This window comes from Chiloscyllium punctatum, chromosome 15 (assembly GCF_047496795.1).
Source record: "Chiloscyllium punctatum isolate Juve2018m chromosome 15, sChiPun1.3, whole genome shotgun sequence".
Classification (NCBI taxonomy): Eukaryota; Metazoa; Chordata; class Chondrichthyes; order Orectolobiformes; family Hemiscylliidae; genus Chiloscyllium; species Chiloscyllium punctatum.
The window spans coordinates 103396477-103424268 of record NC_092753.1 but is presented as its reverse complement, the minus strand read 5'-3'; the positions used below and the strand labels follow the sequence as shown (position 1 = coordinate 103424268).

The 27792-nt window shown below is 46.8% G+C and overlaps 2 protein-coding genes across 6 annotated transcripts in view; one reads left to right on the top strand and one right to left on the bottom strand.

Moving 5' to 3' along the window:
- rsph1 (radial spoke head component 1) overlaps positions 1-20016 on the bottom strand; it is a 61218-nt gene extending 41202 nt beyond the window's left edge. The window contains exons 1-2 of the mRNA XM_072585843.1: positions 18759-20016; positions 6683-6796 (exon numbers count right to left, since the gene is read on the bottom strand). Of these exons, the coding sequence (XP_072441944.1) occupies positions 6683-6796; positions 18759-18812 (168 nt within the window). The 5' untranslated portion in view covers positions 18813-20016. The remainder of the gene's footprint in view (positions 1-6682; positions 6797-18758) is intronic.
- Positions 20017-23164: 3148 nt separating this feature from the next.
- Positions 23165-27792, top strand: part of slc37a1 (solute carrier family 37 member 1) — a 137016-nt gene continuing 132388 nt past the window's right edge. For all 5 annotated transcript variants that reach the window (XM_072585839.1, XM_072585838.1, XM_072585840.1 and 2 more), the window contains exon 1: positions 23165-23273. The gene's annotated coding sequence lies outside the window, so the exon portion shown is untranslated. The remainder of the gene's footprint in view (positions 23274-27792) is intronic.

Here is a 27792-nt window from a genome sequence, read left to right as displayed (position 1 = left end):
AGTTGTTGCAGGAGATTCTGAGACACAGGATCTACATAGAACATAGAAAAGTACAGCACAGAACAGGCCCTTAGGCCCATGATGTTGTGCCAAGATTTAATCCTAATGTAAAACATAGCAACTTAACCTACACACCCCTCAACTCACTGCTATCCATGTCCATGTCCAGCAGTCGCTTAAATGTTCCCAATTATTCTGCTTCCACCACCACTGCTGGCAACGCATTCCATACATTCACAACTCTCTGCGTAAAGAACCTACCTCTGACGTCTCCTTTATACCTTCCCCCTAATATCTTCAAACTATGACTTCTCGTACCAGTCAATCCTGCCGTGGGGAAAAGTCCCTGGCTATTGACTCTATTTATTCCTCTCATTATCTTGTATACCTCTATCAGGTCTCTTCTCTTCCTCCTTCTCTCCAGAGAGAAAAGTCTGAGCTTATTCAACCTTTCTTCATAAGGCAAGCCCTCCACTCCAGGCAGCATCCTGGTAAACCTTCTTTGCACCCTCTCCAAAGCCCCTGTATCTTTCCTATAGTAGGGCAACCAGAACTGGACACAATATTCCAAATGTGGTCTCACCAGGGACATGTAGAGCTGAAACAAAACCTTGCGGCTCTTAAACTCGATCCCTCTGTTAATGAAAGCCAAAATACCTTTCTGAACAACCTAATCCCTACATGGCATATGGAAAGGCAAGGTCTGATCAGGGATAGTCAGCATGGCTTTGTGTGCGGGAAATTGCGTCTCATAAACCTGACTGAGCTTTTTGAAGACTTTACCAAGAAGATAGATGAACATAGAGCGGTAGACATTGTATACATGAGTTTAGCAAGGCCTTCAACAAGGTTGTGCATGGGAAACTAATTAGTAAGGTTAAATCACGTGGGATCCAAGGAGAGCTAGCCAATTGGATTCAAAATTGGCTTGACGGTAGGAGACAGAGGGTGGTGGTAAAGGGTTGTTCAGACTGGATGCCTGTGACTAGCAGTGTGCCTCAAGGATCAGTGCTGGATCCACTGTTATTCATCATTTATATCAATGAGTCAGAAGTGAATATAGTAGGCATGGTTAGTAAGTTTGCAATGACACCAAAATTGGAAATATAGTGGGTAGTGAAGAAGGTTATCTACAACGGGATCTTGATCAACTGGGCCAATCGGCTGAGAAATGGCACATGGCGTTTAATACAGATAAATGCAAAGTGTCGCATTTTGGTAATGTTATGGACCAGACGAAACTTCTTATTTAAAGGCAAGTGTAAGGTACTGTGTTTCAGATGTAATTCAATTGATCACGCTACTTGACTTTAAGCAAATCACACTTTATTCTGACACTAGAGTTAAAATACATACAAAAGAAGAATTGTTATAACTTTGCCTCTATCGGAATACTTAACAGAATATTGGATTACTTAACTACTAAACAGCAACTGTTCCAATATAGTAAAGTCCCAATAAAATAGATTGTCTCACTTGTGATGTTTCTCCAGTCCATTAGAAAAGAACACCAAGAGAAACCTTCAGCAGACCAAGAGCTTTGGCAGCTTCAACAACCAATTTCAAAACCCCAGCAACTGTTGAAAGCTCAATTAAAACCCTTGTTCAATGGAAGCCTGACTCCACCATTCATACTGCTTATAGATTCATAAATTCATTCATAGATTCATACAGTGCAGAAGAGGTCCTTCAGCTCATTGAGTCTGTACTGACATGACCATCAGTAAAAGTGTGCTAATCCCAATATCCTGCACTTCTCCCATATCCTTGAATGTTATGAGTCTTGTAGTTCTCATCAATTATTTTTTAAAGGTAGTAAGGTTTCCAGCTTCCACGAGGCGATATGTTCCTGATTCCGACAAACCACTAAGTGACAATGTTTCTTCCCAAATCTCCTCTGAAACTCCCGTTCCTTACCCTAAAACCATGCTCTCTCATGATTGACCCCTCAACAAAAGGGAACAGCTGCTGTCTATTTCATCCTGTCCATACCCCTCATAATCTTATACACCTCAATCATGTCTCCCCTCCCCCAGTCTTCTCTGCTCCAAAGAAAACAACCTAAGTCTTTCTAGTCTCTTCTTATTGCTCAATCACTCCACCCCAGGTAACCTCTGGTGAACCCCCTCTGTGTCCCCTCAAGTGCTATCACATCCTTCCTGTAGTGAGGTGACCAGAAATACACAAATTGTGGCCTGACCAACACTCTGTACATCTCCAACATTACCTCCTTGCTCTTATACTCTGTACCACAACTGATGAAAGCAAGTGTCCTATATGCCTTAACTATCCTATTCACATGGTAAAATTAATGACTGCAGATGCTGAAAACGAAATACTGGATTAGTGGTGCTGGAAGAGCACAGCATTTCAGGCAGCATCCAACGAGCAGCGAAATCGATGTTTCGGGCAAAAGCCCTTCCTGATGAAGGGCTTTTGCCCGAAACGTCGATTTCACTGCTCGTTGGATGCTGCCTGAACTGCTGTGCTCTTCCAGCACCACTAATCCAGTATCCTATTCACATGTTCTGCCGACTTCAGGAATCTGTGAATAATTACTCCAAGATCCTTCTGTTCCTCTAAGCTACCCAGTATCCTGTCATTCATTAACTATTTCCTCATCTTGTTTCTTCTTCCAAAGTGCATTACCTCACACTTATCAGGGTTAAATACCATCTGCCACTGCTCTGCCCATCTGCCCAACCCATCTATATCTCCTGTAACATACAACCATCTTCTTCGCTATTAACTACTCTACCAATCTTGGTGTCATCTGCAAATTTGCTTAACATTCCCCCACTTTTTCATCTATGTCATTTATGTATACAATAAACAATCAGGATCCAGTACTGATCCTGGTGGAACACCATTGAACACCGGCCTCCAGTCACTCAAACAGCTTTCTACCATTACCCTTTATATCCTAATAACAAGCCAGTTTCTGATCCATCTCACCAAATTTCCCTCAATTCCATGTGCTTTAACTTTCTCAATCAGTCTCCCATGTGGGACCTTGTCAAAAGCTTTGTTAAAATCCATATAAATTTCATCAACTGAACTTCCCTGATCCGCACACTTGATCACATTTTCAAAAGATTCTAGCAGATTTGTTAAGCATGACCTCCCTCTGACAAAACCATACTAACTCTTCCCAGTTAACCCATGCTCTTCCAAGTGGGTAGTAATTTGTTTCTTCAGAATTTTCTCCAATTGTTCCCTACCACTAGCACGAGACTCACTGGACTGTAATTTCCTGATTCATCTCTACCACCTCTCTTGAAAAAGTGGAACTACATTAGCCATCCTCCAGGCCTCTGGCATGTCCCCTGCCACCAAAGAGGAATTAAAACTTTGTATCAGAGCCCCGGCAATTTCCTGCCTCCCCTCCCACAGCAGACTCACTTAGTGCTATGCTCATCCGGGTTATTCATATTCAATCATCACGCAAAGATATTGTTTTATGTAAAGAAGAGACAGAGCAATTGACCTGATCCGGCACTTCCAGATGGGTACTTGAGTGCAGCCAGTTTCATAGTATTTCTTATAGATGAAAATGAGAAAGATTAATTTGAAGTAAGAGAATAAAAAGCATTTTAAAAAATCTTTAGCTACTGAAACATTGGCTTTTGTGGTGGCACCCAATATGCAATTCTATGAGTCAAATATTTTAAGTAAGGGGCCAAACTGAAGATAATATACCTGCTGAATGTAATATGAATTTTCCAGTTTTGATTTGATTTGATTTATTGGGATTTGAGTATCAGAATAAGAATGGCTTGCTGCAGTTATACAGGGCCTTGGTGAGGCCACGCCTTGAGTATTGTGTGCAGTTTTGGTCTCCTAGCCTGAGGAAGGACATTCTTGCTATTGAGGGAGTTCAGTGAAGGTTCACCAGGCTGATTCCTGTGTTGGCAGAACTGACATCTGAGGGAAGACTGGATTGGCTGGGCTTGTACTCACTGGAATTTAGAAGAATGAGGGGGAATCTCATAGAAGTATATAAAATCCTGCTGGGACTGGACACGCGAGATGTGGGAAGAATGTTCCCTCTGTTGGGAAGGTCCAGAACAAGGGATCACAGTCTGAGAATAAGAGATAAACCATTCAGGACTGAGATGAGGAAACATTTCTTCACTCAGAGAGTTGTGAACCTATGAAAATCTCTCCCACAGAAGCTATTGGGGCCAATTCATTAGGTATATTTAAAAGGGAACTGGACGTGGCTCTTGTGGTGAAAGGGGATCAAGGGACTTGGAGGGAAAGCTGGAATGGGATACTGAGATTGCATGATCAGCCAAAGTCATATTGCATGGTGGTGCAGGCTCGAAGGGCTGAATCCTGCTGGCCTACTCCTGCACTGGCCTACTCCTGCACTGAAGGGCTGGCCTACTGCTGCACTTATTTTTTATGTTTCTATTATTGTCACATTTACCTAAATGTGGGAGATAAGAAATGTAGTTTCTGCAGGTGGTGGTGGTTAGAGATGTTGTTTTTGCAGATGGGTGAGGGGGTGTTGTGGGGGGAGGGGAAAGGGAACATTACACAAACGGTGGCAGGATTCTTGCAGCATACTTAAGGCTAAGATTTTAACGAATATTGAGGTTTTTGTTTAAGAAATAGTTTTAAACTAAGAAATAACTTTAAAATGTCGTAGCTGACCACAAAAGAAGCAGTAGAGACATTTCGCAATAAAGCTTATAGTATGATAAGAGAAACTGGATAAAAGAACAAGTTGTAACAAACAAGGAACAAAGAATGCAGACATACAAGGGCAGCAGGATGGCCAGATAAGAAAATAACTAGAGAGAAAAAAACAAGTGAGGTAACCGGCTTATGATAGGATGAGATTAGACCAATGAGAAAAGGGAGGCATGATTCAGCAACTTGCAAACTGAACAAAGAAAGTTTACATGCTTTGTTACATGCGCATTTTTGCTTGATTGCAGAGGCGTCCGGTACTTGCAAGGCCGTAATAAATTGTTCTTGTTTCCAAGGCTTTGTCTCAGGCTGATTTGTGAGTGAGTTTTGTTTCTCACATAAGTACAGTGAAAAGTTTTGTTTTGTGTGCAGTACAGTAGATCATAACATAGAAAGATCATAGGGTGATTGAACAGAACTAGGAATACAAAGTTAAGGCTGCAAAGAAGGTGCACAAAAGGCAAGATCAACATTAGATTTGAAAGTTGAGAGGTCCATTCAGAAGTCTAATAATAGCAGGGAAGAAACTGTTCTTGAACCTGATGGCATGTGTGTTTAGGCTTTTGTATCTTCTACCTGATGGAAGAGGTTGGAAAAGATTATAACCAGAGTGGGAGGGGTCTTTGACGATGTTGGCTACCTTTCCGCAGCAGCAAGAAGTATAGATGGAGTCCGCAGATGGGAATTTGGCTTGTGTGATGGCCTGGGCTGCGCTCACAACATTCCATAGTTTCTTACAGTCCTGGGCAGAGCAGTTGCCATACCAAGCAGTGATGCATCAAGATAGAATGCTCTCTATGGTGCATCTGTAAAAGTTGGTGAGGGTCCTTATGGACATGCCAAATTTCCCAAGTGTTATGAAGGTGTAAGGGGTACTGTACCTTTAAGAGAGTTGAAGGACTTAGCAAGCACACAGAGTGCTGGAGAATTTACAATGAAACATTTAGTTCAGAACAGCTAGCCCTGGTTGGGTTCCTGAAGACAAAAACAAATTCAAGTTTGGCCAATCAGTTTAAATTATACCCCAAAATACCAACCTCCAATCAATTTTGAATTTAGGATATTGACAATATTAAAAACCAATGAAGCAATCCAATGCTTTGGGATATAAGACTGGGAAAAATCAAACAGTTGGGGGAGAACTGCCAAGCCACCAGCATGTACAGACTGCCTGAAACATAGCTTTCTTAAAGATACCATTATCTATCAATGACCTGTGAAACAGAAATCCGTAAGAAGAAGAAAATCTACAGAGGAAGATACAAAGGGAAGATTAGACAGCTGACTGTTTTTGAAATTTGAATTTTTGGTAAATCTTAATCGGGTGTTTTATCAGACTGATATTATAGAAGAAAAGTAAAAAACAGGTTTAGATAAATGAGTTGTAAATAGTTGTAAGTTAATTATTCTTTGTTAGACATTAAAAAATTAAAGTTGTTAATTTTTACTTTAAATAGTGATTTTTGGGATAGTTCTTTGCCTCTTCAATTTTCATAGATTACAACACGGGTGAATTATTTCTGTGTTGCAGGCTTAAATTGACGGGGGGGGGGGGGGGGCTAAGGTTTACCCCGTGTCGTAACTCTAAGCCTTCTGAGGGAGAAGAGGCGTTGTTGTGCCTCCTTGACTATCGCATCAACATGGATGGTCCAGGACAGATTGTTAGTGATAAAAAGATAAGAGATTAACTTTAGTGGCTTACAGTGGAGAGAAAGAAAAACTGTGACATTGAAATGCGTAGATGCAATTGACTTTTTACAAAAATAAATGCATGTAAAAATAAAGTGATTGGAGTACTCAAAGTGGGGTGCCTCCCAATCAAATACTTTGTATAAAATATCCAAGTTGGGTGTGTTTAGAATTTTTGTTTCTACATATACTATCCTTCAGCAATTCGTTTTCCAGAAATAAACATTGAGTATATGATTTGTAAATTATACATCGAACTTATATTTTACAACATTGGGGACCGTTAATGTCTTACCATTCCATGGCGCTTGCCATGTTCATAGGCACCTTCATATGTGTCACCATTTGGCAGAATAGCTTTCCCTTGACCATGTCTCTCATTTTCCTCATTCCGATCACCTTCATATTCCTGAAAGAAGAACCAAATGGAAAAAGCATATTTCAAACATTATCTTTGATTCAAAAGTCCACAAGAGCTGGGGAAGACAGTGTCAGGTAAAAAGACAAGTCAGAATTGAATGTCCTGTTGCTCAGCTTTTGGTTCAGGCCGTGTGACTCTCAAGCCAAACTCCAGCTGCTTTCCAAAAACATTTTCATCAAGTTTGCCAAATGCAGGGCTTTGTTCTCTTTACTGATCCCAGAGAAGAGACCACTCACTGAATCCAGTGGATAGCTTCAGTGCAAGGGATCCAGGCTAAGGACAAGTGTCAGATATACTGTAGCCTTGGAAGAATAGTCATAGTTTCAGCTCCCAGGTTTGTCACAATTACAGCTTAATCTGCATTGAAGCATGGAGTTACAGTCAGTTCTTCTATAACGCGATGGTTACATTCTTGTGCAACCCTATGTTATTGAAAACTCCTGCTTTAGAAACAGCACTTAAAGTGTTGGTGCTGTAATTGCATTAGTTTTAAAAGTGTAAAACTTTTAGTTTTAAAGTTCACACTGTCCCCAACTTCTCTATTGCATTACAGCGAATTTGCATTGACAAACCATGCATTATAAGAGAAGAATCCTAGGAGGGACAGTCAGTTTCTGTCCCAGAAATGGCTGGGGGTCGCATGCTCTGAAGGGCCTGTGTTAGTTCCTATATTTTCAAATACAACTTTACTTTCTGTTTTATGTTACTTGTTAGTTTAGCCTCATAGTTTATTATGGTCTACTTTTGTTGAATTTTAAACATTCCTAATACTCTGTTTTACCAATAATCTTTGCTACTTTGTTTTTTTCCTTGAATTTAATGCTATCCTTAACTTCCTTGAAGTTAAAAATCACACAGCACCAGGTTATAATCCAACAGGTTTATTTGGAAGCACTAGCTTTCGGAGCGACGCTCCTTCATCAGGTAGTTGTGGAGTATAAGATCGTAGTTTACAGTGTGATGTAACTGAAATTATATATTGAAAAAGACCTGGGTTGTTTGTTAAGTCTCTCATTTTTTAGAATGACCATGTTGGTTTCAGTTCTTTAGGCAGCATGGTGGCTCAGCGGTCAGCACTGCTGCCTCACAGCACTAGGGACCCAGGTTCAATTCCCACCCCGGGCAACTGTCTGTGTGGAGTTTACACATTCTCCCTGTGTTTGCGTGGGTTTCCTCCCACAGTCCAAAGATGTGTAGGTTAGGTGAATTGGCCATGCTAAATTGCCCGTAGTGTGAGGTGCATTAATGGGTCTGGGTGGATTACTCTTCTGAGGGTCAGTGTGGACTTGTTGGGCCGAAGGGCCTGTTTCCACACTGTAGGTAATCTAATATGTAAGTTGCAAAACTTTTTTAAAAGTTACATTCTCAACTGAACTTTAACAAATTGGTGTCATTTCAGCCCAAATAATTCATTTAGCATGGTCATTCTACAGTTACATCACACTGTAAACTTTTGCTATAAATTCTGTGTCCAGTAATCTTATACACCAGCTGATGAAGGAGCAGCGCTCCAAAAACTAGTGCTTCCAAATAAACCTGTTGGACTATAACCTGGTGTTGTGTGATTTTTAACTTTGTACACCAGCATCTCAAAATCTTAACTTCCTTGGTTAAATCATGTTTTTGGTTTTACCTTCTTATCATTGATCATGGAATCTCTACAGTGTGGAAACAGGACATTTGACCCAACAAGTCCACACTGACCCTCCAAAGAGTAACCCACCCAGACCCATTCCCCTACATTAACCACTGACTAGTGCACCTAACCTACACATCCCTGAACACTATGGGCAGTTTAGCACAGTCAATTCACCTAACCTGTATATCTTTAGATTGTGGGAGGAAACCGGACCACTAGCTGGAAACCATGCAGACATGAGGGGAATGTGCAAACTCCACATAGACAGTCGGCCGAGGCTGGAATCAAACCTGGGTTCCTGGCGCCGTGAAGCAGCAGTGCAAACCATTGAGCCACCGTGCTGCTCTGCAATACATCCTTTTTGTGAGTAATGAACTACTTTCTTAAACTTCTGCCATTGACCTTCAACTATTTTGTTTGCTAAACTCCTTACCCAGTTCACTCCAACCAACTCTGCCCTCATTCCTATGTAATTACCCTCCTTAGGGAGGTGACGGCCTAGTGGTATTATTGCTGTACTGTTAAGCCAGTGATCCAAGTAATGTTTTGAGGACCTGGGTTCGAATTTCAGGGTGCAAGGGTCAAAAGAAACCCTCCTGTTTGAGGTGGCTCAGTAGCTAGCATAGCTGCCTCACAGGACCAGGGATCTAAGTTTGGTTTCACCGTCAGGCAACTGTCTATGTGGTTTGCACAGTCTCGCTGTGTCTGCGTGGGTTTCTGCCAGGTGTCTGGTTTCAAAGAACAAAGAAAATTACAGCACAGGAACAGGCCCTTCGGCCCTCCAAGCCTGTGCTAATCCAGATCCTCTATCTAAACCTGTCACTTATTTCCTAAGGATCTGTATCCCTTTGCTCCCTCCTCATTCATGTATCTGTCTAAATATATCTGAAATGATGCTATCATGCCTGCCTCCACTGGCAATGCATTCCAGGCACCCACCACCCTCTGTGCAAAGAACTCCCTTATATCTCCCTTAAACTTTTCTCCTCTCACCTTGAACTCGTGACCCCTAGTAATTGAGACCCCACTCTGGGAAACATCTTCTTGCTATCCACCCTGTCTACACCTCTCATGATTTTGTAGACATCAGTCGGGTCCCCCGCCCCCCCCAACCTCCGTCTTTCGAATGAAAATAACCCTAACTTACTCAACCTCTCCTCATAGCTCGCACCCTCCATACCAGGCAACATCCTGGTTGACCTCCTCTGCAGCCTCTCCAAAGCATTCACATCCTTTTGATAATGTGGCGACCAGAACTGTATGCAGTATTCCAAAGGTGGCCGAACCAAAGTCCTATACTGTTGTAACATGATCTGCCAACTCTTGTACTCGCTACTTCGTCTGATGAAGTAAGTCATGCTGGACGCCTTCTTGACCACTCTATTGACCTTCGTTGCCACCTTCAGGGTACAATGGACCTGAACACCCAGATCTCCCTGTACATTAATTTTCTCCAGGCTTTTCCATTTACTGTATAGTTCGCTCTTGAATTGGATCTTCCAACATGCATCACCTCACATTTGACCGGATTGAACTCCATCTGCTATTTCTCTGTCCAACTCTCCAATCTATCTATATTCTGCTACATTCTCTGATAGTCCCCTTCACTATCTGCTACTCCACCAATCTTAGCGTCATCTACAAACTTGCTAATCAGACCACCTACACCTTCCTCCTGGTCATTTGTGTATATCACAAACAACAGTGGTCCCAACACAGATCCCTGTGGAACACAACTGGCTACAGTTCTCCATTTTGTGAAACTCCCTTCCACTACTACTCTCTATCTCCTGCTGCCCAGCCAGTTCTCTATCTATCTAGCTAGTACACCTTGGACCCCATGTAACTTCACCTTCTCCATCAGCCTACATGGGGAACCTTATCAAACACCTTACTGAAGTCCATGTATATGACAGCTACAGCCCTTCCCTCATCAATCAGCTTTGTTACTTCCTCAAAGAATTCTCCTAAGTTGGTAAGACATGACCTTCCCTGCACAAAATCATGTTGCCTATCACTGATAAGTCCATTTTCTTCCAAATGTAAATAGATCCTATTCCTCAGTATCTTCTCCACCAGCTTCCCTATCACTGACGTCAGGCTTACCAGTCTATAATTACATGGATTATCCCTGCTACCCTTCTTAAAAAAGGGGACAACATTAACAATTCACTAGTCCTCTGGAACTTCACGGATGCTGCAAAGATATCTGTTAAGGCTCCAACTATTTCCTCTCTCGCTTCCCTCAGTAACCTGGGACAGATGCTATCCAGAACTGGGGACTTGTCCACCTTAATGCCTTTTAGAATACCTAACACTTCCTCCCTCCTTATGCTGACTTGACCGAGAGTAATCAAAATCTATCCCTAACCTCAATATCCGTCATGTCCCTCTCCTCTGTGAATACTGATGCAAAATACTCATTCAGAATCTCACCCATTTTCTCTGACTCCATGCATAACTTTCCTCCTTAGTCCTTGAATGAGCCAACCCTTTTTCTAGTTACCCTCTTGCTCCTTGTATAGGAATAAAAGACTTTGAGATTTTCCTTAACCCTGTTTGCTAAAGACATTTCATGACCCCTTTTAGCCCTCTTAATTCTTTGTTTCAGATTTGTCCTATTTTCCCAACATTCTGAGAACATAGAACGTTACAGCACAGTCCAGGCCCTTCGGCCCTCGATGTTGCACCAACCTGTGGAACCAATCTAAACCCTACCTATCCGACACTATTCCATTTTTATGTTTATGTTTATCCATTGACTATTTAAATCCTCTCAAAATTGGCAAGTCTACTACTGTTCCAGGCAGTACATTCCATGTTCTGAGTAAAGAAACTACCTCTGACATCTGTCCTATGTCTATCACCCCTCAATTTAAAACTATGTCCCCTCGTGCTAGCCATCACCATCTGAGGAAAAAGGCACTCACTGTACACTCCATCTAACCGTCTGATTATCTTATATGTCTCGACTGAGTCACCTCTCAACCTTCTTCTCTCTAATGAAAACAGCCTCAAGTCCCTCAGCCTTTTCTCGTAAGACCTTCCGCCCATACCAGGCAACATCCTAGTAAATCTCCTCTGTGCACTTTCCAACGCTTCCACATCCTCCCTGTAATGCAGTGACCAGAACTGTATGCAGTACTTCAAGTGCGGCTGCACCAGAGTTTTGTACCAACCTGGGTTGCAACTTTCAGGGATCTATGTACATGGACATCAAGATCTCTCTGTTCATCCACACTACCAAGAATCTTACCGTTAGCCCAGTACTCTGCATTCCTGTTACTCCTTCCAAAGTGAATTACCTCACACTTTTCCACATTAAACTCCATCTGCCCTCTCACAACAGTTCTGCAGCTTACTATGTCCTTCTGTAACCTGCAACATCCCTCAGAACTATCCACAACTTCACCAAACTTAGTATCATCCGCAAATTTACTCACCAATCCTTCTATGCCCTCATCTAGGTCATTTATAAAAATGATTAACAGCAGTGGCTCCAAAACAGATACTTGTGGTACACCACTATTAACTGACTCCAGGATGAACACTTATCATCAACCACCATCTTCTGTCTTCTTTCAGCAAGTCAATTTCTGATCCAAACCACTAAATCACCCTCAATCCCATGCCTCCGTATTTTGTGCAGTAGTCTACCATGGGGAACCTTATCAAACGCCTTACTGAAACCCAAATACACCACATCAACTGCTTTACCCTCATCCACCTGTTTGGTCACCTTCTCAAAGAACTCAATAAGGTTTCAGAAGCAAAACCTCCCTTCACAAAATGGTGTTGACTATCCCTAATCAACTTATTCCTCTCAAGATGATTATAACCTTTTCCAACACTTTACCCACAACCAAAGCAAGGTTCACAGGTCTATAATTACCAGGGTTGTCTCTACTCCCCTTCTTGAACAAGGGAACAACATTTGCTTTCCTCCAGTCATCTGGCACTATTCCTGTAGACAATGATGACATAAAGATCAAAGCCAAAGGCTCCACAATCTCCTCCCAGATTTCCCAGAAAATCCTAGATAAATCCCATCCGGCCCAGGGGACTTATGTATTTTCACACTTTCCAGAATTGCTAATACCTCCTCCTTGCGAACGTCAATCATGACTAGTCTAATAGCCTGTATCTCAGTATTCTCTTCGACAACATTGTCTTTTTCCAGTGTAAATACTGATGAAAGATATTCATTAAGCACTTTCCCTATCTCCTCTGACTCCACCCACAACTTCCCACAACTAAACTTGATTGGCTCTAATCTTTCTCTAGACATCTTTAAAATTCCTGATTGACCTGTAGAAAGCTTTAGGGTTTTCCTTGATCCTATCTGCCCATGACGTCTCATGTCCTATGCTGGCTCTTCTTCATGCTCTCTTTCGGTCTTTCCTGGCTAACGTGTAACTCTCAAGCGCCCTAACTGAGCCTTCAAGTCTCTTCCTGACATAAGCCTTCTTCTTCCTCTTGACAAGAGATTCTGCTTCTTTAGTAAAGCACGTTTCCCCCACTCAACCACTTCCTCCCTGCCTGACCGGTACATACTTATCAAGAAAACACAGAAGCTGTTCCTTGAATAAGCTCTACATTTCAATTAAGCCATCCCTGCTGTTTCCTTCCCTATTCTATGCATCCTAAATCTTGCCTAATCGCATCATAATTGCCTTTTCCCCTAGCAATAATTCTTGTCCTGCGGTATGTATCTATCCCTTTCCATCACTAAAATAAACATAACCGAATTGTGATCACTATCACCAAAGTACTCACCTACCTCCAAATCTAACACCTGGCCAGATCCATTATCCAGTACCAAATCCAGTGTGGCCTCGCCCTTTGTTGACCTGTCTACATACTGTTTCAGGAAACTCTGCTGCACACATTGGACAAACACTGACCCATCTAAATAACTTGAACTATAGTATTTCCTGTCAATATTTGGAAAGTTAAAGACCCCAGAACAACTACCCTGTTACTCTCGCTCCTTTCCAGAAATATCTTTGCAATCCTTTCCTCTACATCTCTGGAACTATTTGGAGGCCCATTAAAAGCTCCCAACAGGGTGACCTCGCCTTTCCTGTTTCCAACCTCAGCCCATACTGGACGAGTCGTCAAACATCCTTTCTGGCACCACAATACTGTCCTTGACTAACAATGCCACACCTCCCCCTCTTTTACCATCTTCCCTGTTCTTATTTAAACATCTTAATCCCAGAGCCTGTAACAACCATTCCTGTCCCTGCTCTATCCATGTCTCTGAAATGGCCACAATATCAAATTTCCACGTACCAACCCATGCTGCACGTTCACCCACTTTATTCTGGATGCTCCTGGCGTTGAAATAGACAGACTTCAAACCACCTTCCTGTTTGCCGGTGAACTCTTGTGATCTTAAAACCTCATTTCTGATGTCACTACTCTCGACCTCCTGGACACTAGATCTACAATTTAGGGTCCCATCCCCCTGCTGAATTAGTTTAAACCCTCCTGAAGAGCACTAGCAAATTTCCTCCAAGGTATTGGTACCTCTCTGGTTCAGGTGTACATCCTATTTGTAGAGATCCCACCTACCCCAGAATGAGCCCCAATTATCCAGGTATCCATAACCCTCCCTCCTGAACCATCCCTGTAGCCATGTGTTGAACTCCTGTCTCTCCCCACTTCTCGGCTCACTAGCATGTGGCACGGGCAACAAACTAGAGATAACAACTCTGTTCTCGCACTAAGCTTCCACCCTAGCTCCCTGAATTTCTTCCTTAAATCCCATGATAAAAACAAGGACTGTAGATGCTGGAAACCAGAGTCTAGATTAGAGTGGTGCTGGAAAAGCACAGCAGATCAGGCAGCATCCGAGAAGCAGGAAAATCGACGTTTCGGGCAAAAGCCCTTCATCAGGAATAGAGGCAGGGTGCCAGTACACTCTGCAGGCACCCTGCCTCTATTCCTGATGAAGGGCTTTTGCCCGAAACGTTGATTTTCCTGCTCCTCGGATGCTGCCTGACCTGCTATGCTTTTCCAGCACCATTTAAATCCCCATCCCTTTTCCCACCTATGTTGTTAGTGCCCATGTGGACCACGACTTGGGCTGCTCCCCCTCACCCTTAAGGATTCTGAAAACATGATCCGAGACATCACGAACCCTGGCACCGGACAGGTAACCCATAAAACCTCCTTTCTGTACCCTTAACTATGGAGTTCCCAATGAATAATGCTCTGCTCATCTCCCCCAGTTTTCCCTTCTGAGCAACAGGGACAGATTCCATGCCAAAACTTCATCTGTTTTCAGTTGCCGAGACCTTATTATGCTCCTTTTTTTCTCTTAGCTAGTCTCACAATTTCACGTGTCATCCATGGTTCCCTAATCTTGCCATTTCTATCCCTCATTTTCACAGGGTTATGTCTGTCCTGTCCTCTCATCAACCTCTCTTTCGAAATCTCCTACATATTAAATGTGGATTTACCTTCAAACAGCTGCTCCCAATCCACATTCCCTCGCTGCTGCCGAATTTTGCTATAGTTGGCCTTCCCCCAGTTTAGTACTCTTCCTTTAGGACCACTCTAGTCTTTGTCCATGACTATTCTAAAACTTACGGAATTGGGATCACTTTTCCCAAAGTAATCCCTTACTGAAATTTCGACCACCTGGCCGAGCTCATTCCCCAACACCAGGTCCAGTATGGCCCCCTTCCCGATTTGGACTGTTTACATATTGCTTTATAAACTCTCCTGGATGCTCCTTACAAATACTGCTCCATCTAGACCTCTAATACAAAGTGAAACCCAGTCAATGTTGGGAAAATTAAAATCTCCTATCCCCACCACCCTGTTGCTCCTACATCTTTCCATTATCTGTTTACATATTTGTACCTGTATCTCACACTCGCTGTTGGGAACCCCAACATTGTTACTGCACCCTTCCTATTTCTGAGCTCTGCCCATATTGCCTCACTGCTCGAGTCCTCCATAGTGCCCTCCTTCAGCCCAGCTGTGATATTTTCTCTGACCAGTAATGCAACTCCTCCACCCCTTTTACCTCTCTCTTGCTCCTGCCTGAAGCATCTACATCCTGAGATATTTAGTTGCCAAGCATGCCCTTCCCTCAACCAAGTCTCAGTAATAGCGATAACATCATACTCACAGTTAAAACTCGCATAACACCAGGTTATAGTCCAACAGGTTTATTTGGAAGCACTAGCTTTTGGAGTGCTGCTCCTTCATCATGTGGTTGTGGAGAATAAAATTGTAGGACACAGAATTCATAGCAAAAGTTTAGAGTGTGATATAACTGTAGAATGACCACGTCAAATACATTATCTGGGCCAACATGACACCACTTAAAGTTCACTTGAGAATGTAACTTTTAAAAAAGTTTTGTCATTTACATGTGAAAGAACTGAAACCAACATGGTCATTCTAAAAGATGAGAGACTTAACAAACAATCCAGATCTTTTTCAATATTTAATTTCAGTTACATCACACTGAATCTTTGCTATAAATTTTGTGTCTTACGATCTTATACTCCACAACCACCTGATAAAGGAGCAGTGCTCTGAAAGCTAGTGCTGCCAAATAAACCTGTTGGACTATAACCTGTTGACTTTTAACTTTGTACACCCTAGTCCAACACCAGCACCTCCAAATCATCATGCTCTTAGGTACTAATCCAAGCCCTGAGTTAATCTGCCTTACACGTCTCACACTAAAACAAATGCACCTCAGACCACCTGTCCCTTGGTGTTCATGATTTGGTCACAGCCTACTCTTACCCTTAGTCACGGTGACTTCATTATCTCGTCCATTACAGGCTTTAGTTACTACCTTCTTAACACTAACCTCCTCATTTGGTTCCCAGCCCCCTGTTTAAACCCTCCCCAACTGCGTTAGCAAGAGCCACCCCCTTGGACATTGGTTCCAGTCTGACCCAGGTGTAGACCATTCAATTTGTAATTAGATTAGATTACCAGTAGATTAGATTAGATTACTTACAGTGTGGAAACAGGCCCTTCGGCCCAACAAGTCCACACTGACCTGCCGAAGCACACCCACCCAGACCCATTCCCCTACATATACCCTTGCACCTAACACTACGGGCAATTTAGCATGGCCAATTCACCTAACCTGCACATCTTTGGACTGTGGGAGGAAACCAGAGCACCCGGAGGAAACCCACGCAGACACGGGGAGAATGTGCAAACTCCACACAGTCAGTTGCCTGAGGCGGGAATTGAACCCAAGTCTCTGGCGCTGTGAGGCAGCAGTGCTAACCACTGCCGTAATAGAGCCACCTCCCCCAGAGCCAGTCCCAATATCCCAAAAATCTGTACCTCCCTCCTGCATCATCTCTCAAGCCATGCATTCATCCTGCATATTCTATCATTCCTACTCTGACTAGCACGTGGCACTGGTAGTAATCCTGAGATTACTACCTCTGAGGTCCTACTTTTTAACTTGGCTCCTAACTCCCTAAATTCTGCTTGTAGGACTTAATCCCGTTTTTTAACCTATAACATTGGTGCATATGTGGACCATGGCAGCTGACTGTTACCTTCCCCCTTCAGAATGTCCTGCAGCCGATATCAGACATCCCTGACCCATGCACCTGGGAGGCAACAAACCATTCGGGAGCCTCGTTTTTGACCACAGAACCGCCTATCTTCTCCCTTTACAATTGAATCCCCTATGACTGTAGCCTTTCCCACCACTTTTTCCCGCCTTTCTGTATAGCAGCACCAACCATGGTGCCATGAACCTGGTTACTACTACCTTCCCCTGGTGAGCCATTTCTCCCAACAGTATCCAAAATGGTATACCTGTTTTGGAGGGAGACGACCGTAGGGGACACCTGCACTGCCTTCTGCTCTTTCTCTGCCTTTTGGTCACCCATTCCCTTTCTCCCTCAGCAATCCTAATCTGTGATGTGATCAATTCATTAAACATGCTATCCACGACCTCCTCAGCATCGCGGATGCTCCAAAGTGAATCCATCTGCAGCTCCAGAGCCGTCATGCGGTCTAACATGAGCTGCAGCCAGATACACTTCCTGCACATAAAGATTTCTTTCCACAGTCAAAGATGTGCAGGTTACGTGGATTGGCTGTGCTAAATTGCCCTTTAGTGTCCAGCAACGTGCAGGTTAGGTGGGTTAGCCATGGTAAATGGGGGATTACAAGGATAGGATAGGGATCTGGGTCTGGGTGGGATGCCTTTCAGAGGACCAGTGCAGACTTGATGGGCCAAATGGCCTCTTTCCACACTGTATGGATTCTGTGATTAATCTACGCACAAGTGTGCCGCACTGCATGTCCAACTGACAATCCTAAACTAGTTGTTAGTATAATTGATTGTACCTCAGAATTACATAGTAACCCATCCAATTGTGAAACTACCTCTAATATTGGGCACTGTATTTTGTGTTGTACAAGTTCACACTGGTTGTGTACGGTCAGGACCTTGCTGGTTGTGAACTACCAAAGGAATGTGATGTTTGATATAATCCACCAGTGAAGAATGTGAGGACTGCAGCTGCTGGAGATCAGAATCGAAAAATGTGGTGCTGGAAAAGCACAGCAGGTCAGGTAGCATCCGAGGAGCAGGAGAGTCAGCGTTTCGAACATGGAAGAAACATCAACTCTTCTGCTCCTCGAATAATCCATCGGTCTTTGGAACATACTGCCTACATACATGGCATCACACCAGCACTGAAATTCATATACCACATCACTTAGTTGTGTGAGAGGCAAAACATCTTTTTGCCGTCACAGCAGGTTCCTGTTAGTGCTGGGCAGCAGGATAATCAGAGGTAGACTGGACACACTTTTCAGGACCAAAAATTAAGACCTTTGATAAGATTTTGTGATAAACAGCAAGAAATGATCTGATCAGGATAGTTAGTCATTGTCCCACATGATGGCTTTGATGTACTCTACTTCATAGTAATCTGATGGCTTGGCGCTATTGCTGAAAAGATCAATCTCACAGCATGTGGGGGTGTAGAAATCTCATTGTGTATACCAACTAGTAAATGCAAGTTTTGGGTAGACTTTATTAGAGAGACCCTAGCTGACCCTAGGACATTGAGGAAAGGGAGCTCATTTTGTTCCATTGATGGTTCAGTTTCAAAGGGTAATTTAAGTACAGGATGGTTCTGTCTCTGGGAGGAAATTGGCTTTGCAAGGCTTCCGGCACATCTGGCCTAGAGACAGTAGATGATCCTAATCTCAGGACCTAGTCTGAATCCTTGTCATTGTGAGGCTGTTGACCCAATTATGTCAGACAGGGCACACATTCTGGTCATTATAACTCACCCCTAAATAAGGGCCCTGCTCCTCTTCAAACTCCTCAGATTCTGTCACTGACATCCTCCAGGTGAAAGGTCCTCAGATCAGCACCTTTGTCAATGGCACTCTTCAATCCAGCTCAAAACTCCCTCTTTCTCTCTTGCTGCTCTCGTTTGCTGTCTCCTCACCCTCTTACACTTCTCTCTCCTGTCCGCGTCCTCTCTCTGCTCTCTTTTGCTGTGTACTCACCCTCTCACACTCCTCTCTGCTTCCTGTCCCTGTCTCCTTCCCTCTCTCTCTCTGCTCTCCTTTGCTCCCTCCTCACCCTCTCACACTCCCCTCTCTCTCTCCTGTCCCTGTGTCTGTCTCTGTCACCCTGTTTCCTGTCTCACTCTCTCACCCCTGCACTTCCCCTCAAACTTTGCCTCTCTTGTCCAACCTCCCTCGCCTACCTTTCCACTCTCAAATCAAAATATGCCCCTCTCCCTTTCCTTCTGTGCCCTTCTTATCCCCTTCTCTGTCTCTCTCCCCTTCTATCTCAGTCAATCTCTCTCCTGTCTCTCCCTGTCACTCTCTATATCTCCCTCTGTCTCTACCTTTCTCTCTATTTTTCCCTTTCTATCTCTATCTCTCTACCTCTGTCCGTCCCTCTATTTCTGTCACTCTCTGTATCTCCGCCTCTCTATCTCTATCACTCTCTATCTCTCCCTCTCTATCACTCTCTCTATCTCCATCCCTCCCTCTTTATCTCTGTCACTCTATCTCTCCGTCTATCTCTGTTACTCTCTCTATCTCTCCCCTCCCTCTATCTCTCCCTCTGTCACTCTCTCTATCCCACTCTCTATCTCTCCCTCCTTCCCTATCTCTCTATCTCTCTATCTCTCCCTCCCTCCCTATCTCTCTCTCTATCTCTCCCACCCTACCTCTTATCACACTCTCTATCTCTCCCTCTCTGTCACTCTCTCTATCTCTCCCTCTCTATCTCTATCTCTCCCTCTCTAATCTCTATCACTCTCTCTATCTCTCCCTCCCTATCTCTATCACTCTCTCTATTTCTCCCTCTCTAATCTCTATCACTCCCTCTATAACTCCCTCTCTAATCTCTATCACTCTCTCTATCTCTCCCTCCCTATCTCTATCACTCTCTCTATTTCTCCCTCTCTAATCTCTATCACTCCCTCTATAACTCCCTCTCTAATCTCTATCACTCTCTCTATCTCTCCCTCCCTCTCTATCTCTATCACTCTCTCTATCTCTCCCTCCCTCTCTATCTCTATCACTCTATCTCTCCCTCCCTCCCTATCTCTAACACTCTCTCTATCTCTCCCTCCCTCCCTATCTCTATCACTCTCTCTATCTCTCCCTCCCTATCTCTAACACTCTCTCTATCTCTCCCTCCCTCCCTATCTCTATCACTCTCTCTATCTCTCCCTCCCTCCCTATCTCTATCACTCTCTCTATCTCTCCCTCCCTCCCTATCTCTATCACTCTCTCTATCTCTCCCTCCCTATCTCTATCACTCTCTCTATCTCTCCCTCCCTATCTCGATCACTCTATCTCTCCCTCCCTCTCTATCTCGATCACTCTCTCTATCGCTCCCTCCCTCTCTATCTCGATCACTCTCTCTATCTCTCCCTCCCTCTCGATCACTCTCTCTATCTCTCCCTCCCTCTCGATCTCGATCACTCTCTCTATCTCTCCCTCCCTCTCGATCTCGATCACTCTCTCTATCTCTCCCTCCCTATCTCGATCACTCTCTCTATCTCTCCCTCCCTATCTCTATCACTCTCTCTATCTCTCCCTCCCTATCTCTATCACTCTATCTCTCCCTCCCTATCTCTATCACTCTCTCTATCTCTCCCTCCCTATCTCTATCACTCTCTCTCTATCTCTCCCTCCCTCTCTATCTCTCCCTCCCTCCCTATCTCTATCACTCTCTCTCTCTCTCTCCCTCCCTCCCTATCTCTATCACTCTCTCTCTATCTCTCCCTCTCTCCCTATCTCTATCACTCTCTCTATCTCTCCCTCTCTATCTCTATCACTCTCTCTATCTCTCCCTCCCTCCCTATCTCTATCACTCTCTCTATCTCTCCCTCCCTCCCTATCTCGATCACTCTCTCCCTCCCTCCCTATCTCTATCACTCTCTCTATCTCTCCCTCCCTCCCTATCTCTATCACTCTCTCTATCTCTCCCTCTCTATCTCTATCACTCTCTCTATCTCTCCCTCCCTCCCTATCTCTATCACTCTCTCTATCTCTCCCTCCCTCCCTATCTCGATCACTCTCTCTATCTCTCCCTCCCTCTCTATTTCTATCACTCTCTCTATCTCTCCCTCTCTATCACTCTCTCTATCTCTATCACTCTCTCTATCTCTCCCTCCCTCTCTATCTCTCCCTCTCTATCTCTCCCTCCCTCCCTATCTCTATCACTCTCTCTATCTCTCCCTCCCTCCCTATCTCGATCACTCTCTCTATCTCTCCCTCCCTCTCTATTTCTATCACTCTCTCTATCTCTCCCTCTCTATCACTCTCTCTATCTCTATCACTCTCTCTATCTCTCCCTCCCTCTCTATCTCTATCACTCTCTCTATCTCTCCCTCCCTATCTCTATCACTCTCTCTATCTCTCCCTCCCTATCTCTATCACTCTCTCTATCTCTATCACTCTCTCTATCTCTCCCTCCCTATCTCTATCACTCTCTCTATCTCTCCCTCCCTATCTCTATCACTCTCTCTATCTCTATCACTCTCTCTATCTCTCCCTCCCTATCTCTATCACTCTCTCTATCTCTCCCTCCCTATCTCGATCACTCTCTCTATCTCTCCCTCCCTATCTCTCCCTCCCTCCCTATCTCTATCACTCTCTCTATCTCTCCCTCCCTATCTCTATCACTCTCTCTATCTCTCCCTCCCTCCCTATCTCGATCACTCTCTCTATCTCTCCCTCCCTCCCTATCTCTATCACTCTCTCTATCTCTCCCTCCCTCTCTATCTCTATCACTCTCTCTATCTCTCCCTCCCTATCTCTATCACTCTCTCTATCTCTCCCTCCCTATCTCTATCACTCTCTCTATCTCTATCACTCTCTCTATCTCTCCCTCCCTATCTCTATCACTCTCTCTATCTCTCCCTCCCTATCTCTATCACTCTCTCTATCTCTATCACTCTCTCTATCTCTCCCTCCCTATCTCTATCACTCTCTCTATCTCTCCCTCCCTATCTCTATCACTCTCTCTATCTCTCCCACCCTATCTCTATCACTCTCTCCCTATCTCTATCACTCTCTCTATCTCTCCCTCCCTATCTCTATCACTCTCTCTATCTCTCCCTCCCTATCTCTATCACTCTCTCTATCTCTATCACTCTCTCTATCTCTCCCTCCCTATCTCTATCACTCTCTCTATCTCTCCCTCCCTATCTCTATCACTCTCTCTATCTCTCCCTCCCTCCCTATCTCGATCACTCTCTCTATCTCTCCCTCCCTCCCTATCTCTATCACTCTCTCTATCTCTCCCTCCCTATCTCTATCACTCTCTCTATCTCTCCCTCCCTATCTCTATCACTCTCTCTATCTCTATCACTCTCTCTATCTCTCCCTCCCTATCTCTATCACTCTCTCTATCTCTCCCTCCCTATCTCTATCACTCTCTCTATCTCTCCCACCCTATCTCTATCACTCTCTCCCTATCTCTATCACTCTCTCTATCTCTCCCTCCCTATCTCTATCACTCTCTCTATCTCTCCCTCCCTATCTCTATCACTCTCTCTATCTCTATCACTCTCTCTATCTCTCCCTCCCTATCTCTATCACTCTCTCTATCTCTCCCTCCCTATCTCTATCACTCTCTCTATCTCTCCCTCCCTCCCTATCTCGATCACTCTCTCTATCTCTCCCTCCCTCCCTATCTCTATCACTCTCTCTATCTCTCCCTCCCTCCCTATCTCGATCACTCTCTCTATCTCTCCCTCCCTCCCTATCTCTATCACTCTCTCTATCTCTCCCTCCCTATCTCTATCACTCTCTCTATCTCTCCCTCCCTCCCTATCTCGATCACTCTCTCTATCTCTCCCTCCCTCCCTATCTCTATCACTCTTTCTATCTCTCCCTCCCTCCCTATCTCTGTCCGTTGCTCTGTGTACCGAAACCATGACAACGCTCCAGCCACACCTCCTGGCCGCGCGATGTCACGTGACCTGCGATAGAGGTGGAGCCAAAGGAAATATGGGCGGGACCAATACCGCAAGGGGCGAGAACAATGCGGAGATGGGCGGGGCTTGTGTCCCAAGGGACGGGAGTCGGAATCCCACAGGAGCGCATTCTCTCTCTCTCGAGAGAGAGAGAGAGGAGACTGATAACTGCGCACTCTCAGTGCCGGCCGGTCAGTGTGCGCACACTCAGTGCCGGCCGGTCAGTGTGCGCACGCTCTGTGTCTGGGCGGTACCGGGGACGCTGCACCTGTTACGGAAGCGGATCAGGTCCGAGTGTCCAGAGCGGGGGCGGACACCGGGGGCGGACACCGGCTGGTACATACCGCCGTGACAGGTAGGCTCACCGTGGAATGGGGCAGTCCCGACAGGAACTCGCGCCGGCTGAGGATCCAGGAAGAGGGATCCAGGGAGAGGGATCCAGGGAGAGGGATCCAGGAAGAGGGATCCAGGGGAGAGGGATCCAGGAAGAGGGATCCAGGAAGAGGGATCCAGGGGAGAGGGATCCAGGAAGAGGGATCCAGGAAGAGGGATCCAGGGGAGAGGGATCCAGGAAGAGGGATCCAGGAAGAGGGATCCAGGGGAGAGGGATCCAGGAAGAGGGATCCAGGAAGAGGGATCCAGGGGAGAGGGATCCAGGAAGAGGGATCCAGGGGAGAGGGATCCAGGGAGAGGGATCCAGGGAGAGGGATCCAGGAAGAGGGATCCAGGGAGAGGGATCCAGGGAGAGGGATCCAGGGGAGAGGGATCCAGGGAGAGGGATCCAGGAAGAGGGATCCAGGGAGAGGGATCCAGGAAGAGGGATCCAGGGGAGAGGGATCCAGGGAGAGGGATCCAGGAAGAGGGATCCAGGGGAGAGGGATCCAGGGGAGAGGGGTCCAGGGAGAGGGATCCAGGAAGAGGGATCCAGGGGAGAGGGATCCAGGGAGAGGGATCCAGGAAGAGGGATCCAGGAAGAGGGATCCAGGGGAGAGGGATCCAGGGAGAGGGATCCAGGAAGAGGGATCCAGGGGAGAGGGATACAGGGAGAGCGATCAAGGAAGAGGGATCCAGGGGAGAGAGATCCAGGGAGAGGGATCCAGGGGAGAGGGATCCAGGAAGAGGGATCCAGGGGAGAGGGATCCAGGGAGAGCGATCAAGGAAGAGGGATCCAGGGGAGAAAAATCCAGGAAGAGGGATCAAGGAAGAGGGATCCAGGGGAGAGGGATCCAGGGAGAGCGATCAAGGAAGAGGGATCCAGTGGAGAGAGATCCAGGAAGAGGGAACCAGGGAGAGGGATCCAGGGGAGAGGGATCCAGGGGAGAGGGATCAAGGAAGAGGGATCCAGGGGAGAGGGATCCAGGAAGAGGGATCCAGGAAGAGGGATCCAGGAAGAGGGATCCAGGGGAGAGGGATCCAGGAAGAGGGATCCAGGAAGAGGGATCCAGGGGAGAGGGATCCAGGAAGAGGGATCAAGGAAGAGGGATCCAGTGGAGAGAGATCCAGGAAGAGGGAACCAGAGAAGAGGGAACCAGGGGAGAGGGAACTAGGGGAGAGGGATCCAGGGAGAGGGATCCAGGAAGAGGGATCCAGGGGAGAGGGATCCAGGAAGAGGGAACCAGGGGAGAGGGAACCAGGGGAGAGGGATCCAGGGAGAGGGATCCAGGAAGAGGGACCCAGGGGAGAGGGATCCAGGAAGAGGGATCCAGGAAGAGGGATCCAGGAAGAGGGATCCAGGGGAGAGGGATCCAGGGAGAGCGATCAAGGAAGAGGGATCCAGGGGAGAGGGATCCAGAGGAGAGGGATCCAGGGGAGAGGGAACCAGGAAGAGGGAATCAGGGAGATGGATCCAGGGGAGAGGGATCCAGGAAGAGGGATCAAGGAAGAGGGAACCAGGGGAGAGGGAACCAGGGGAGAGGGAACCAGGGGAGAGGGATCCAGTGAGAGGGAACCAGGGAGAGGGATCCAGTGAGAGGGATCCAGGGGAGAGGGATCCAGGAAGAGGGATCCAGGAAGAGGGATCCAGGGGAGAGGGATCCAGGGGAGAGGGATCCAGGGGAGAGGGATCCAGGAAGAGGGATCCAGGGGAGAGGGATCCAGGGGAGAGGGATCCAGGGGAGAGGGATCCAGGGGAGAGGGATCCAGGGAGAGGGATCCAGGGGAGAGGGATACAGGGAGAGCGATCAAGGAAGAGGGATCCAGGGGAGAGAGATCCAGGGGAGAGGGATCCAGGGGAGAGGGATCCAGGAAGAGGGATCCAGGGGAGAGGGATCCAGGGAGAGCGATCAAGGAAGAGGGATCCAGGGGAGAGGAATCCTGGAAGAGGGATCAAGGAAGAGGGATCCAGGGGAGAGGGATCCAGGGAGAGCGATCAAGGAAGAGGGATCCAGGGGAGAGAGATCCAGGAAGAGGGAACCAGGGAGAGGGATCCAGGGGAGAGGGATCCAGGGGAGAGGGATCAAGGAAGAGGGATCCAGGGGAGAGAGATCCAGGAAGAGGGAACCAGAGAAGAGGGAACCAGGGGAGAGGGAACCAGGGGAGAGGGATCCAGGGAGAGGGATCCAGGAAGAGGGATCCAGGGGAGAGGGATCCAGGAAGAGGGAACCAGGGGAGAGGGAACCAGGGGAGAGGGATCCAGGGAGAGGGATCCAGGAAGAGGGACCCAGGGGAGAGGGATCCAGGAAGAGGGATCCAGGAAGAGGGATCCAGGAAGAGGGATCCAGGGGAGAGGGATCCAGGGAGAGCGATCAAGGAAGAGGGATCCAGGGGAGAGGGATCCAGAGGAGAGGGATCCAGGGGAGAGGGAACCAGGAAGAGGGAATCAGGGAGATGGATCCAGGGGAGAGGGATCCAGGAAGAGGGATCAAGGAAGAGGGAACCAGGGGAGAGGGAACCAGGGGAGAGGGAACCAGGGGAGAGGGATCCAGTGAGAGGGAACCAGGGAGAGGGATCCAGTGAGAGGGATCCAGGGGAGAGGGAACCAGGAAGAGGGATCCAGGAAGAGGGATCCAGGGGAGAGGGATCCAGGAAGAGGGATCCAGGGGAGAGGGATCCAGGGGAGAGGGATCCAGGGAGAGGGATCCAGGGGAGAGGGATCAGGGAAGAGTGATCCAGGGGAGAGGGATCAAGGAAGAGGGAACCAGGGGAGAGGGAACCAGGGGAGAGGGAACCAGGGGAGAGGGATCCAGGGGAGAGGGATCCAGGAAGAGGGATCCAGGGTAGAGGGATCAAGGAAGAGGGAACCAGGGAAGAGGGAACCAGGGGAGAGGGATCCAGGGGAGAGGGATCCAGTGAGAGGGAACCAGGGAGAGGGATCCAGGGGAGAGGGATCAAGGAAGAGGGAACCAGGGAGAGGGATCCAGTGAGAGGGATCCAGGGGAGAGGGATCAAGGAAGAGGGATCCAGGGGAGAGGGATCAAGGAAGAGGGAACCAGGGGAGAGGGATCAAGGAAGAGGGAACCAGGGAGAGGGATCCAGGGGAGAGGGAACCAGGAAGAGGGAACCAGGGGAGAGGGATCAAGGAAGAGGGAACCAGGGAGAGGGATCCAGGGGAGAGGGATCCGGTAGAGAGGGATCCGGGGAGAAGGATCCAGGGGAGAGGGATCCAGGAAGAGGGATCTGGGGGAGAGGGATCCTGGGAGAGAGATCCGAGGGAGAGGGATCCAGGGGAGAGGGATCCAGGGGAGAGGGATCCAGGAAGAGTTCCAGGGAGAGGGATCCAGGAAGAGGGATCCGGGGGAGTGGGATCCAGGAAGAGGGATCCAGGAAGAGGGAACCAGGGGAGAGGAATCCAGGCAGAGGTTCCGGAGAGGACTCCAGGCAGAGGGATCCGAAAGAGAGATCCAGGCAGAGGGATCTGGGGAGAGGGATCCAGGCAGAAGGATCCAGGAGACGGATCGGTGGAGAGGGATCCAGACAGGGATCCTAGGAGAGGGATCCAGGCAAAGGGATCTGGAAAGAGGGATCCAGGCAGAGGATCCGGGAGAGAGATCCAGGCAGGGGTCTGGGGAGAGAGATCCAGGCAGAGGGATCCCAGTTGAGCGTTTGTGGCAGAGAGATCTGGGGGGGGGGGGATCCCAGGCAGAGGGATCCAGGGAGAGAGATCCAGGGAGGGAGATCAGGGCAGAGGGATCCTTGGAGAGGAATTGGAGAGTGACATCTGAGGAGAGAGAGATATAGCAAAGGGATCTGGAGAGGGGATCGGGAGAGAGATCTGGGCAAAGGGATCTGGTGGTGAGGAAGATCCAAGCAGATGAAGCTGTGAAGAGGGATACAGGGAGATGGATCAGGGAAGGGGGATTGCGGAAGAGGGGTCCAAGCAGTAGATAATGTATGCCTGAGAGCGGGCAGTGAACACCAGGTGCCAATCAGGGTAGTGGAAGGTGGTCACAGGGTACAGACTGTGGGCAGTGGACTCCAGACACAGGGTGTGGTCTCTGGGCCTCAAATGATGGAGACCCGATATTGAATGGTGGGCATCAGACACTGGACGGACAGTGGACACAAGGCAGTGAGAACTGGGAATTGAGTGACTGGCAAAAAACACTGGGCAGTGGACTGTGAGCACTGGGCAATGGCCAGGTGGTTACTGTACAAACTGCCTCCTATGACTACCCTCTGTCTCCTGTCAGTAATGTAATTTTTGATCCAACTTGCCAAGTTACCCTTAATCCCATGTGCAAATGTGATCCAGGACAGTGGACCAAAGGGCTTTTGCCCGAAACGTTGATTTCACTGCTCGTTGGATGCTGCCTGAACTGCTGTGCTCTTCCAGCACCACTAATCCAGTATTTGCTTTCCAGCATCTGCAGTCATTGTTTTTACCCCAATGTAACTGCTGCTCTAGGGTCTAAACCCTCTTCAACTGGCCAAGGTCC